The sequence below is a fragment of the Moschus berezovskii genome, chromosome 3 (genome assembly GCF_049115385.1).
Source record: "Moschus berezovskii isolate FMDL1 chromosome 3, NW_MosBer_1.0, whole genome shotgun sequence".
NCBI lineage: Eukaryota > Metazoa > Chordata > Mammalia > Artiodactyla > Moschidae > Moschus > Moschus berezovskii.
This window is the reverse complement of record NC_142462.1, coordinates 123129213-123142312: the sequence shown is the minus strand read 5'-3', so window position 1 is coordinate 123142312 and position 13100 is coordinate 123129213. Positions and strand designations below refer to the sequence as shown.

The 13100-nt window shown below is 62.1% G+C and overlaps 1 protein-coding gene across 2 annotated transcripts in view; it reads left to right on the top strand.

Annotated features, from left to right (window-relative positions):
* The first annotated feature begins 2211 nt into the window (after positions 1 to 2211).
* KCNH2 (potassium voltage-gated channel subfamily H member 2) overlaps positions 2212 to 13100 on the top strand; it is a 35809-nt gene continuing 24920 nt past the window's right edge. For both annotated transcript variants that reach the window (XM_088834754.1, XM_055421539.2), the window contains exons 1-2: positions 2212 to 2663; positions 5484 to 5714. In XM_088834754.1, the coding sequence (XP_088690880.1) occupies positions 2588 to 2663; positions 5484 to 5714 (307 nt within the window). In that variant the 5' untranslated portion in view covers positions 2212 to 2587. The remainder of the gene's footprint in view (positions 2664 to 5483; positions 5715 to 13100) is intronic.

The window sequence follows — 13100 nt, the reverse complement described above, 5'->3', positions numbered from 1 at the left end:
CGTATCTCACAGTCTCTGTTCCTGGTCCCTGTCCTGGGTTGCGGGGATGATTCCATCGGGCTACCTTCAGGCTCTCTCCTCCTCGACCTCCAGGAAGTCAGTAACCTGCATTTGGCTGTGACTTCTGAGTGAGGTGTGTGTGTGTGTGTGTGAGAGAGAGAGAGAGAGAGACAGATAGAGACTGGCCTCTCCTTAGCCCGAGGCCACAACTCTCTCTTTGCCTGCCTGCCTCTAAGCACAGGACGAGGGCTACCCTGCGCCCAGTGTCCTCTCTGATGGGAGGATCACTGGTCTCTCTGATTCCTTCATCCTCCTGGGAACACGGGAGCCTCAGGGTGGACAGCTGGCCAGGCCAGAGGAGATGCTCCTTCCACTTCTTCTTTCCTCATGCCCAGTCTCACTGCTAGCCCGTTCTCCCTCTCTGTCCCTTGACCCAGAGGGGAAGACACCCCGGTTGGAGGTGGATCACCCTAGACTTAGGGCTGGCAAAGCAGCATCTAGGGAGTACTCAGTCAGAACTGGGTTTCTCCCAGTACCCCGAGGGGTGGATGTGCCTCGTGTTGGGTCACCGAAGACAGGGTGCCTGTGCCACTGAGGGCCTTGGGCACCTTGAAGGGCGAGTGAGGAAGCTGCCGGAGGTGTTGAGGGCCGAGGGGATGACTGTACAGACAAGAGCCTCTGGTCTTTTTTAGCATCAGCTGGTGGAACCACCTCCTTCTCTCCCACTGGCTGCCTTCCTGAGTCACTGCCATCCCACCAGCAAATTAAAAAGGGGTGTCATCTGCTGGCCAGTGGCCCTATCCGGCCCCCAGGGTTTGCCTCTTTCTGCTCCCAGATGGAAGGTGAAAGCCTCGGTAGGGTGGCCTCTGCAAGACTTTGTTCCCCTGGGACTGTCTCTTTCCAGCCTCTGTTTCCTCCTCTGCCCTTTGTTCCTCCCCTCCCCCCACATGCCATGATGGCTCTCCCCGGTGACAAGACCCACCCCCTTGCTCCAAGGACAGAGGCAGCTGCAAGGCCTCAGGGGCCCCCCACATGGCCCCATCCATCTCGCCCGGTCTGTGATCCGGGCTGCAGGGGAGGGGACCCGCGGACGGCGGCGGCTCCCTCGCCGACTCCTCCCCGCCGGCCAGCCCAGCTGTCAACACTCGCCTGCCGGCCCCGGCCGTCCTGAGGCCTTGCCTGGCCGCTCCGACCGGGGACATTGCGCCCCGGAGACCCTCAGGCAGACCCAGGCGGGCGGTGGGCAGGCGGCGGCGGCCACCCTGCCTTGCCCTTGAGCATCCCCGGGCCTCCTTGCCTAAATAAGGGAGCTGCAGCTGGAGGGAGCCAGCTGGCCGCGGGGAGGGGCCTGCGGCTGGGCCAGGGTTTTCCGAGGGGCTGGGCCGCCGCCGCGCCGCAGGGCCCCGAGCCCGCCGATTGGGCCTGCACCGCCGGCCCCGCGCTGCAGCGGGAGGGCGGGCCCTTCGCACAAGGGGATCCCCAAGGCTGGAACTTCGCGTTCGGGGGCCTCTCTTTGATTCCGCAGCGAGGAGGCCGAAACGGCTGTCACCATGCCCCTCTTTGGGCAGGAGAGCCTGAAATCACCCCTAGAATGGGCTGTGTCTGTGTGTGTGTGTGTTGGGGAGCACCCCTACCCTGGGTGCGTGCCCCCCCAATCTCATGCACCCTTATCTCAGATCTCGGTGGCGGGGGATCCTCCAGGTTGTCTGGCCCTTCACGTTTATCGGGTCTCCCCTGACCCTGGCCTCGTCCCCCCAGGGCCCAGGCCTCGCCCGCTGTGTTGGGCGCACGCCGTGTGTATACGAGCCGGTGCTCGGCGACGTGGGGGACCCGGGCGTCCGGGCCGGCCCTCTCCCTTAGGGGAGAGCTCAGGTCCCTCAGTCCCTCCAGGAGAGAGCGGGGCGGGGGCGGAACCCCCCCTCCGGCCCCGTCTCCTCCCTGGCGCCCTCAAGGCCGGCCCTCGCACCTGTCCTCACGGTTCCCCTGCCTAAGGGTCCCTTCCCCCTCTTGGGGCGCGCGAGTCCCGGGGGCTCCGGGGCTGAGCGAGGGGCTGGGGTGGGGGGGAGCGCCCGGCGCAGCTCAGCCAATGGGAAGGGCGGGCGCGCGGGGTGTGTGGGGGGGAGAGGGCGGCGCTGCGGGCGCGCGGCGGGCGGGAGGGGGGCCGGGAGGCGGGGGCCGGAGCCCGAGGGGCGCGCGCCGCGTTAACCCTTCCGCGGCCGGGCCGAGCCGCAGGCGCAGCCCGAGCCGCGGGCGCCGGAGCGGCTGTCGGCGAGGCGGGCGGGAGCCGGGAGCCCGGCGCGCTCGGGCGGGCGGAGCGCAGCGCGGGGACGCGGCAGAGCGGGGCCCGCGGCTCGGGCTGGGGCCGGCAGACAGGTGTGCGGGCGGCCGGAGCTCAGGCCGAGCCCGCGGTCCAGAGCCGGCGCCGAGCGGAGGGACCCCGCGCCCGCAACCCAGTCCGGGCCGCGCCCGTGCTCTGCCTGGCCGCGGGGTGCGGGGACCACGGCCGGGCCGGGCCACCCGAAGCCTGTGTTGGGCCGGGCCGGGCCGGGGTGGGTGGGGGCCCGCCCGGCCCGCCCATGGGCTCAGGATGCCGGTACGGAGGGGCCACGTCGCGCCGCAGAACACCTTTCTGGACACCATCATCCGCAAGTTTGAGGGCCAGAGTGAGTGGGGGAGGGGGCCGGCGGGGAGGGGGCTCTGGGGGCGGGCCGAGCTCTCCGGAGAGTCAATGGGGGGGGCGTGCCCGGGACGTGTGCAGCCTGCAAGTGAGTCTGTGGTGGCTGGTGACCCCAAGGCCCTGACCGGGGGTCGCAGGGGCCCGGCTTGGTGCTGGGGGGCCGTGGGCTTGGGGCCAAGGGGCCTGGGGTTGGGGCGCGCAGCAGGAGGCTCAGGTTAGACTGCGATCGATGGGGGGACTGTGTGAGTGTGACACCCTGAGTGTGCAGGGAAGGGAGGTAGGTTGGGAGTGTGCAGGTATCTAACTCTGGGGGCCTGGGTGTGAATGGGGCTGTGTGGACCGAGAACAGGAGAATGTACCTGGCCAGAACTGTGGGACCCTAAGACCACTGTGCTTGTGCAGGTCCTGATGGTTTCTGGAGACTGAAAGCCAAGCAGATAGGGTCAGCGCCTCATGTGGTCTTGGGAGTGTGTGTGTGTGTGTGTGTGTGTGACCCATGAGTTCAACCCTGCATGGGCAGTGGGGAGGTATCTGACAGGCTGTGAGCTCTGGGCCTTGGGGGTGACGGAGCCAGGACCCAGGCTAGGCTTTTACGGGTCTAAGTAGGCTCTGTGTTGCAATGACCCTGTGTTGCTGTTTTTTTTCTGTCCTGAGCCCCTTGGTGGGGACTACAGCAACCCTAATGCCAGATGGTGGGAGAGGTTTTCAGAAGTGTCCCAGGCTAGGTGAACGTTCTGCGTGTGCGTGTTTGCACCCTCCTGGCATGAGTGTGTCTGTCCCCAAGGCTGCATGTGCCGTGGTGGGTGTGACTGCCAAGGGCCCTGGGAACGGGTGACATTCCTTGCCTATGACCCTGTGAGCACAGGACGACGTGTGCTTGTAACTGAGGTGGGGGAAGGGAGGGGTCAGTTCGATGGGCAGCATTGTCTGAAGCGGAGGAACAAGATGATCCTTAGGGGGAGGAGACTGCCGTGGTGGAGGGCACTGAGGCCAGGTCTTCCCTTCCCACAGGCTCGGGAGGCTTGGGAAGAAGCTGGGCTGGGAGCTGGGGGCCTGCCTTCCGGTCCCACCTCTGCCACTGACTGCTATGTGACCTTGAGCGATTCTCTTCCACATCTGGAAAGTAGGGGGGGTCTGCCAAAGGGGCCTTTCAGGTTTTTTCTGTCTCGATGGTTCCAGGAGCTCAGTGACGGAGAGGGGGTGGGTAGGGACTGCCTTCGAAGAAACTGGCTCTTCTCTCCAGGCCTGGGAGTGGGGGCCAGGTGGTTTTCCTTCTCTGAAGCTGGTGCGTGTGGGGCTGGTACCCAGGACTGCCTTAGGCTCAGGTGGAGATGGAGGCTCAGTCAGGGGTCATTTCCTGTGAGAGGGTGCCCTAACTTCTAGAGTTGAGGGCTGCCTGGGAATTTTGGGGGGGGGGGTTGGGGAACTGACCTAAAGATGACCTGACTTCAAAAAGTAACTTCCTGGAGGCCTGAGGGCAAGGGAGGGGAGGAAGGCAGGAGGAAGCCAGCTCTTGATGCAGCAGCAGAGCCTTGCCCATGGGATCGCCCAGGGCTGCAGCCTGAGGGCTGTGCCCACTGGTAAGGGAGGGGGCAGGGTTCCCACTGCTACTGAAAGCCCCAGCATTAAAGGCTAAACTGGCCGGAAACTTCTGTGTTTATAAAAAGCTTTTATCCTCAGAGCATCTTTCCTGGCACAAGCTGGGGCCGCTGCCTGCCTGCTGCTCACCCACCAGCCTGGCTCTTGGGGCAGGTGTGGAGGAAATGAGCCCAGTCTAGCGGCAGCGGGTCCACTGGGGCACGTCACCTTGATGGGACCAAAGTGGGGAAAGCCTCGCATCCCTGGTGGGAAAGCCCCTTTCCGGGGGTCTGTCTGCTTACATGCTGGCCGGCCCTGGGCTCTGGGTGTTTTCAGGGTTTGGAGCTGCAGGTCCCTTTCTTTGCTCCCTGTGGCCTTGGGCCTCTGCCCACGACCCTCCGCTGGTTCCTCACCTTCTGCCAGACCTAGGTTCCAGAGCTGGCCCTAGCTTTTATAGGCTTCAAGATGACGGAATGAACTTCTTTGGAGTCTGTTTCTTCACCTACAAAACGAGGATAATGATGGGGTTGTCAAGAGTGTTAAATGAGAGAAGGGATCTGAGGTGCTCACGTGGTACTACCTCCCTCCTCGTCGTTGTCTTTTTCGGTGCGCCCACTCCCCAGTCCCTGACTGCCCTTGGAGGGGGTGCAGAAGTCCAGGGAAGTGCTGACCTGGCAGGGGCCGCCGATACTCGATACTCAGAGGAGTGATTTCCTAGGGATCCCTGGGATAGGGAGTGGCCACCCCCCGCCCCCGACCCCAAGTCTAGAGAGCCGGGGTCAGGAAGAGAAGCCAGAACCAGTGCAGAAGGGAAGGCTGGCCGCCATCTCTGGCCCTTCCCAGGCTCCGTCTCCAGGCCCAGTGTTTATCCCTCCGCCGCGGCTGCTGACACGCGTTGCCGACACCCGCCCAGACTGGCCTCGGCCCCGGGCGCGCGGAGGGGGCGGCGGGCTGCTGGCAGTCTGCCCGGGGAAGCCACGCAGCCAGCCCGCGGGCCAGGCGGCTGGGGGAAGGGGGCGCGCCGCCGGGCCGGGGCCGGCCGAGGCACCTGTGTCGGGGCACAGCTGCGTTCGCCCCCTGTTGGGGACCCCAGGCCCCGCTGTGCTTCCTGGGGCGGGGAGTCCCCGGGCGGGCAACTGGGTGTGACAAGAGAACGCGGGCAAGGGCTGGGGACCTCGGGGGGCAGGGGTCCCTGCTCACGTGCCCGCTTATCCCCACCCCACCCCAGGCCGCAAGTTCATCATCGCCAACGCTCGGGTGGAGAACTGCGCTGTCATCTACTGCAACGACGGCTTCTGCGAGCTGTGCGGCTACTCGCGGGCCGAGGTGATGCAGCGGCCGTGCACCTGCGACTTCCTGCACGGGCCGCGCACGCAGCGCCGGGCCGCCGCGCAGATCGCGCAGGCCCTGCTGGGCGCCGAGGAGCGCAAAGTGGAGATCGCCTTCTACCGGAAAGATGGTAGGTGCGGCCTGGGGCGGGGCGGGGCCGCGGAGAGGGGCGGGGCCGCGGCGGGGGCGGGGCCGCAAGGCCGTGGGGGCGGGGCCGTGGGTGAGGGGCGGCCGGAGATTGGCCGGAGTCCCGGGGCCGGGGGGTGGGCGTGACCCCAGCCTGGACCTGTGCGGTTCGCCAGGTGGGAGGCGCGGGCTGCAGGGCGGTCCGGATCTCTTGGCCTCAAGCACTACGTTGGGATTGTTTTATGGGGTGGCCAGGGTGCTGCTTGGCTGTGGTCTGGCGCCTCTGGTTCCTTCCTCCCTGGGCAGATCTGGGCGCGTTGAGCTGGGTGGGTTGGAGTTTGACGGCGCGGCCCTGGGATGTCAATATGCGTGCCCGGACGGAGGTAATGAAAGTCCAGGCTGGTGGTTGGGCGCTGACCTCCGGCCACAGGCCTCCAGCCACCCTAGTCCCTGCCAGGTGACTGGTCTGGGCGTTGTCCTCGAGGCGAGGCGGGGAAGGGCTGCAGGACTCTGGTTGGCTCTCAGCCGCCCCTTTCCTGTCCCCCGTCTCTTCCCCGCTTCACCTGGACGGGAGGTGTGTGCTTCTCCCCACAACCTCAGTTCCCTTTGTCTCATCTTTTGAGCGCCCCGCCCTGCACCTCTTCCTGCGCCAGGTGTCTCTGCTCAGCCACCGCCTCCCCGCCCAGCTGCTCTGGGTTTCCGGAGAGCGGATAAACAGAGCCCTGGGCCGGACTGCTCCCACACCCGCTCCTGCCCTGGCCGTGTGGAGCCCTGCTCAGGGAGGCCAGTGCAACAAGGCTTTGGGGGACCTGCAGGTAGCAGGGGGCTGGGGGGGGGCTCCATATGGTGCCGCTGGCCTGCCCGCAGTGCCTCTGTCCTGTGTGTATGTGACCAGCACTTACTGAACCCCTGGGAGCCAGATGGAGCAAGGTCTGGAGATGGGGCAAGGTACCAGACTGGAGGTTCCTGCCCACGGCCTGCTTACCCGCTGTGGACAGCATTCTCTGTCGCCCCCCCTGGGGGCAGACTGAGCCAGTAGCCTCTGTGTGCCCCTGGCCTTTGCTCAGGGTTCACTAAGACTGCCCTGTAAAGGCTTAGATCCCTAGATGGTCTTGCTTTCACAAGCGTGCCTAGCTGTGAGATCCCTGGACAGAATCAGAGAGGGCGGCATATGGTCATGGGGACCCGTGGAAGAGGGTTTGCTCACAGCACAATGGGCATGCTGGCTGGGAGGCAAGGGCCGGGAAGATTAGAGGCAAACTCTGAAGGTAGGGCCTTCCTTCCGACTCTTCATTCAAATCTCCCCAGAACCTTAATCAGAGCAGGTGAGCAGGTCTGCTTTTATATCGATCTGCCTGGCGATCTAGTACTAGCTAATGTCAGTGGGTGCTCACTATGCTCCGGGCCCTGGGCTGACTGTTTCGCTTGCACTCTCTCGTGGAATCTTCACAACAAGGCTGGGAGGTAGATGCTAGTTTTTCTCCACTTTGTGGGATAAGGAAACTGAAGTTTAGGGAAATTAAGAAACTTCCCTTAAATGAAGATAAAGAATCTGATTGCAATGCAGGAGACCCAAGTTTGAGTCCTGGGTCGGGAAGAGACCCTGGAGAAGCAAATGGCAACCCACTCCAGTTTTCTTGCCTGGAGAATCCTATGGACAGAGGAGCCTGGTGGGCTCCAGTCCATGGGGTCAGAAGAGTGGGACATGACTTAGCGACTAAACCACCCCCACCAAGAAGCTTTCCTAGAGAATGCAGAGCTGGGAGTGGAACCGTGTCTGGCCCATCAGAGCCCTGTCCACTCTGCTCTGCCGTCACGTGTTGAAAATGACACACAGTAGTTACAGGTGTATTTCTATATACTGCCTTTTGTGGCACACACACTTTTATTTGGAAGGTGTGCAAACTGCTAGTGTCATGAAAAGAATGTGAATACGTAAGTCCTGGGTTCGGGACTCAAACCGGAAATTCTGCGATACGGACCAAGCTGGTTATTGCCTCGGGCCTGTTTCTACTTCTGGGACTGCGTGCCTGCTGGGCCCCTTGGTGGCACCCTGAGTGCCTCTGTCTTCACCGTAGTGTGTGAGGAGCTGGCCCTCCATCCCTCCTGCCCCAGGCTGGCTCCTTTGGGAGAGGATGGCCCTGGGACCCCTTCTGCTGAGGTGCAATCATGGAATCTGGGTGACCTTGCGGATCACTTAATCCAGCCCACTCAAGTTACAGATGGAAAAACTGTAGAAGCAGAGGTCCAGTTACCCGCGAATCAAAGGAGACAGGAGACTGGAACAGGCCTCCCACCCAAGTTCCAGTTATTTCCCCACCCCGGTTATTTCCCTACTCCAATTGGGGCTATGACCCAGAAGGTTCTATGCCAGCCCTCCCTGCCTGCCTGCCCCCTTCTCTGCTCTCACTAGTTTCCATGGGGATCAGGTGTCTCCTGGTAGCCAACAATCTGGCCTGGGCCCTCAGGTCACGTGGGCCTTTGCCTGTCCTGGCACTTGGGGCCCAGGATGCAGACAGGTCTCCTCTGCCGCCCCTCCCTGTCCCTTTGCTCAGCCCCTTGGGCAGATCTCCGTGCCTGAGCTGGGCCACGTGTGCGTGTTCGTGAGCTCACAGCCTGGTGCATGGGCAGAGGAGGAGAGGCCAGTGTCGCCTCTCGTTTCTGTTCAGGCCTTTCTCAGGGTCTCTGCCTAGGCTGGCCAGGGCAGAGTGGGTCCCTGGGCTCCAGCCCCAGGGAGGTGGGTAGCTGGGAAGGAGGGTGGGTAGCTGGAAAGAGGGGCGGGGCCTCCTGCTGGCAGGCGCCCCTGTGGACAGCTGTGCTGTGTCGGTGCCTCGAGCCCAGCTCTGTGTAGCATCAAGGCCCTGAGCCAGACAGCCCCATTATTTAGCTGCTGGGACTGCTGGGAGGTGGGGAGGCCCGACTAGGGTGGGGGAGCAACACGGGGTGCCGGGGGTGTTCTGGCTCTGTGTCCATGCCCCTTCACGGCAGGCTGGGGATTCAGGCGGAACTGGGGGCAGGGCCCAGCAGCGTGGGGCGGGCAGGTGGCCGGCATCCGTGCCCCGGGCTCGGGGTGCTACCTGGGCAGGGAGCAATGCTGGGGCATACCTGCTTTCCAGACCACCCCAGGAGGGCCGCGGCCCCTTCCAGCACGCGAAGCTGTCCCCTGAGCTCTTTGTTTCTGCCTCTCCGTCTCTGCCGCCTGCCGGCCGTGTCCCTGTGGTCTTCACCTCCTTCCCCCGGCAGCTGTCTCTTTTTCTCCTCCCTTCGGCACCCTGGAGCCTCCCTCCTTGCCTCTGTCCCTCTGCCCTGGTGGCCTCCGCCTCTTGGCGCTCCAAGTTCTCTGTCCGTCCTGGCCTGGTCTCCATGTCCCCGTGTCCCCGGGAGCCTGTGCGTGGGTGGGGATGGGGGTGTCTCTAGAGAAGAGTCTGTCGGCTTCTTCACTCCAGCTGCAGGCTGGTTGTCATGGTAACAGGGTCAGAGGGCCCCCATTGCAACAGCTGAGCTGTGGGCTGGGGGAGGGGTGGGGATCAGAAGGCCAGCGTGCTCCCCAGGGTCCCCAGAGCCTGTAGCGAGCCAGAACCCCAGAGGTGGCCCCACGCCTACTGGTCTGCGGCCCCCAGACTCACTTCCGGTCCTCAGGTGGTTGTGCAGACACTCCTAGCTCCAGTGACACTTCCTCGGGGCCTCCTGTGACCGGCCACGTGGTGACGGTTTAGTCGCTACGTCATGTCCAACTGCTGCGACCCTGTGGACTGTAGCCCACCAGGCTCCTCTGTCCATGGGATTCTCCTCGGCAAGAATACTGGAGTGGGTTGCCGTTTCCTCCTCCAGGGGATCTTCCTGATCCAGGGATCGAACCCACGTCTCTTGCACTGCAGGTGGATTCTTTATCCCTGAGCCACCTGGGAAGCCATATCCCGGGCTATTTCACCCTCTCCTCTGGTCCCGGAAGGCCGACTCCTCACCATCATGGCCCCAAGCTCAGACACCCACTCCCTGCCACCCCGTCCCCTCCAAGCTGCGATCCTCAGGTCCCCAGGCCCCCATCACTCAGGGTAACTGGTGAGGGAGCCCTGCGGTAGGTTGAGTCCGGCAGGCAGGTCAGAAGGAGGCTGGTGCCCGGGTGTGAGTGCTGTGTCCTTGAGATGGAGCAGACCCAGGCTGAGCCCAAGAGGAGTGAGGTTAGACACAGACAGCCCTTTTCTTGGGGGGCTGGGGGAGCCACTGGGGCCCCCCTCCACCTTGGGCCTTCTGATCAGGGCCTGGGTCAGGCTGGAGTCGGGCAGGTGAGGCCCTTGCACCGTGGTGGCCGGGAGCTGGGCGGGGGGAGCTGCATCAGAGCCCAGCAGTGCTTTCCCTCCACGGCTTCAGACAGGGATCATTCCTGAGCCGGAACAGAGTGCCCTGGCCTGCGTGGGGGGCTTTGTGTCCCAGCCCCACCCTGGGGGCCAGGCGGGCCTGCCTCCACCAAGGATGTGGGCCACTCCTGGCCTCTTCTGGGGTCTGGAGAGTGTTGGGAGGGCAGCTCCTCCATGTTGTGTCTGCTGGAGCCCCCGAGAGGAGCTATGTAAATATTTGTGCAGAGTGCGTCTGGGATGGGAGCAGAGTTTGACGGTCGCCTTGGGCTCTGGGGAGGGGGGCCGTGGGCAGCAGGAGGGCCAGCCGGGGGGCGTGAGACAGGGTAAGCCTCAGTCTCTTCTCTGCCCAGAGGTGACTTCCAGGGAAGTCGAGCCTCAAAGAGCCTGAGATGGTCCTTTCACAGTTAAACATCCTCCTGAGGGGGCTTGGAAGGCCTCCCTTTGGGATCTGCTCGCCTGAGTGGAGAGAGAACCTTTCTCTTTATAAAGACGTTCTCTCGTGTCACCTCTGCCCTGGAAGGCAGGGAGGAGTGTGGACACGGCTCACCCTCAGTGTGAAAGACTTTCACTGACGCTTTCCCCCCTGACGTGGGGGAGGCGCCCATGGGGTCAGGAGAGGGGATGCAGAAGGATACCGGGCACGAGTGATGAGTATGGGGGAGGCTTGGTGTGAACCACTGTCCCCCTAAAGTCCCTTCCTGTCCCTAGCCCAGGGCCCATAAAGAGCTCCATGCTGTGACCCGTGGTTGGCCTCAGTCGGGCCCCTCTCTGAATTCAGTCACATGCGTACAAACTAGAAGCTCCCTGAGGGCCAGGCGGTGTCTTCCGTTTAACCCCCATCTCCGTGGCTCACAGGTCTGGGTGAGGCTGCCGCATCTGACTCCCCGCTCTAGGCTATAAGCTCCGGGAGGGCAGGCGGCGGCCTCTTGTGCGCCATCGTGACCGTGTGTCTGCCGCACAGGGGGAACTGAGTTCCTGCGCACTGAACCCATGAATGATTGAAGGACTCTGGCTGAGTTGTAGGCGGACTGTGTGACCTTGGACAAGTCACTTCCCATCTCTGGGCTGCAGTGGCTCCCTCTGTGAAGAGCCATAGAATAACAGAATGCTGAGGCTGGGAGGGGTGTTTTAAGAGGATGGGGAGGCTATCAGAGCCAGAGGAAGGGGGGCTAGGGAGAGGTGGCCTGAGGTGGCCACCGAGAGCAGCGAGTCCCCCAGTCCTGCTGTGCGGGGGAGTGGGGGTCATTGTGGGGGAACAGGGATGGCATCTGGGGATTCTCAGTCTTCCCAGAGATGGACCCAGGAGGCCTGGATGGAGGGGAGCCGAGCTGGGGCAGGGGGCAGTATCGCGGGCACCCTCGCTGTTGTGACTGCACCTATTGTTTGCAAGCTGGGATGCAGGCTGTGGGCAGGTGGTCCTTAATGGGCTCCTCCCCAGGTGCCAGGCTCACTCAGAAAGGCTAAGGGGAATTATGCAGCTGGCAGGGGCCTGAGTGGGAATTCCAGCCATTTTCCTCTTTCCACTCGAGTCCTGCCCTGCACAGAACACCACCACCCACTTTGGGCCATCCAGGCCCTGGCACTGGGTCCCCGCCCCAGTCTGGCTCATCACGTTGGCCTAGAAGAATCAGAACCCCCAACCTTGCCCTCTGTGGCCCCTCCTAACGTGAAGCTGTTGGTTTGCCCCTAGTACGGTCCTCACCGCACCCTGTGCCCCATGGCTGCCTCCTCCCGCCCACCCTGACCCTGCCAGGTGCCCAGCCTCGACTGCCCTGTCCTCCATGAGCCCCATCCACCCGGCTCCTGTACCTGCCCCCTCCCAGGGCTTCCCCATTCCAGGATCTGTCTCTCAGACTCTTCTCTCATCCCAGCGCTGAGACACTGCCGCCACCTTCAGGAAGCCCTCACTAACTGTACCCCTCCATCCCTGCTTCTGACCAGAGTCCACTCCCACCTCACTTCCAGATGGCCATTTGGGGCCGCGATGGGCCCAGAGCCCCCCGGGAAATTTGGGTTAATAGAACAAAATGTAGATTCCCGACCAGGGATCAAACCTGTGTCTCCCTGCATTGGGAGGTGGATTCCTAACCACTGGACCACCAGGGAAGTCCTTCTCTCTCTTTTCATGGGTTTTTTCCTCTTTTCCTTTTTTCTCAGTCCCCAGTCCCATTACTGTTCTCTTAGGCAGCCATTCAAATGTACTTCCTGTGAATGTGTTGCTTGCATATGTTCTTGCAGAATGTGTGTTTTGTCTGGCTGCGTATAGGTTTAATTTATGTAAATGATATGTGCTGTATATTGTATTCTGGTGTTCACTTTTGCTGCCCGGGAGTCCGCCTTTGAGTCCAGCCGGCTTGTTGCTTGATACTGAGTCTAGGGCTCCGTATTCTCTGGTGTGCTCCTCCCTCCTTTTACCTGTCTCCTCTCTTGGGGAGGGCTCTGCGGTTGTTCCGAAACAGGGTGTTACTGTGGACATCCTCACGCGTGGCCCCTTTGGACTCATGTGAGGACATCTTTGGTATTTTTCCCCAGGAGTGAGTGGCGTTGCTGGATCACAGGGTATGTGGACACTTCATTCACCCCAGCACCGTCAGGCTGTGTGCGCGCCGGGCTCCAGCTAACACCACCTTCCTAAGCAGAGCCTAGAATTCCCCTGCGTCTCTGACACACTTGGCATTAGCCACCTTGCTAATTTCTGCAAGTGTAATAGGTGAAAGTGATATCTTATTGCTTTAATTTGCATTTCTTTGATTTCATGCGAGTCCCAAGTCCCGAGCATCTTGTAAGTGACCGGTCCGGTTTCTTTCCCGTGAATTGCCTGCTCATATCCGGGCTCACGTTTCCATGAAACCGTTGTCTTTTGTTCTTGTTGATTTGTAAGAGTTGCTTATGGATTCTGGAAATACAAATGCATACAGTTAAATATTCAATGCGTATTCTGGATGTTAATCCCCCGTTGACTCAAGATATTGCAAGTATCTGCTCTCATTCAATCATCTGTCAGATTTATCCAACAAAGGTACTTAATTTTG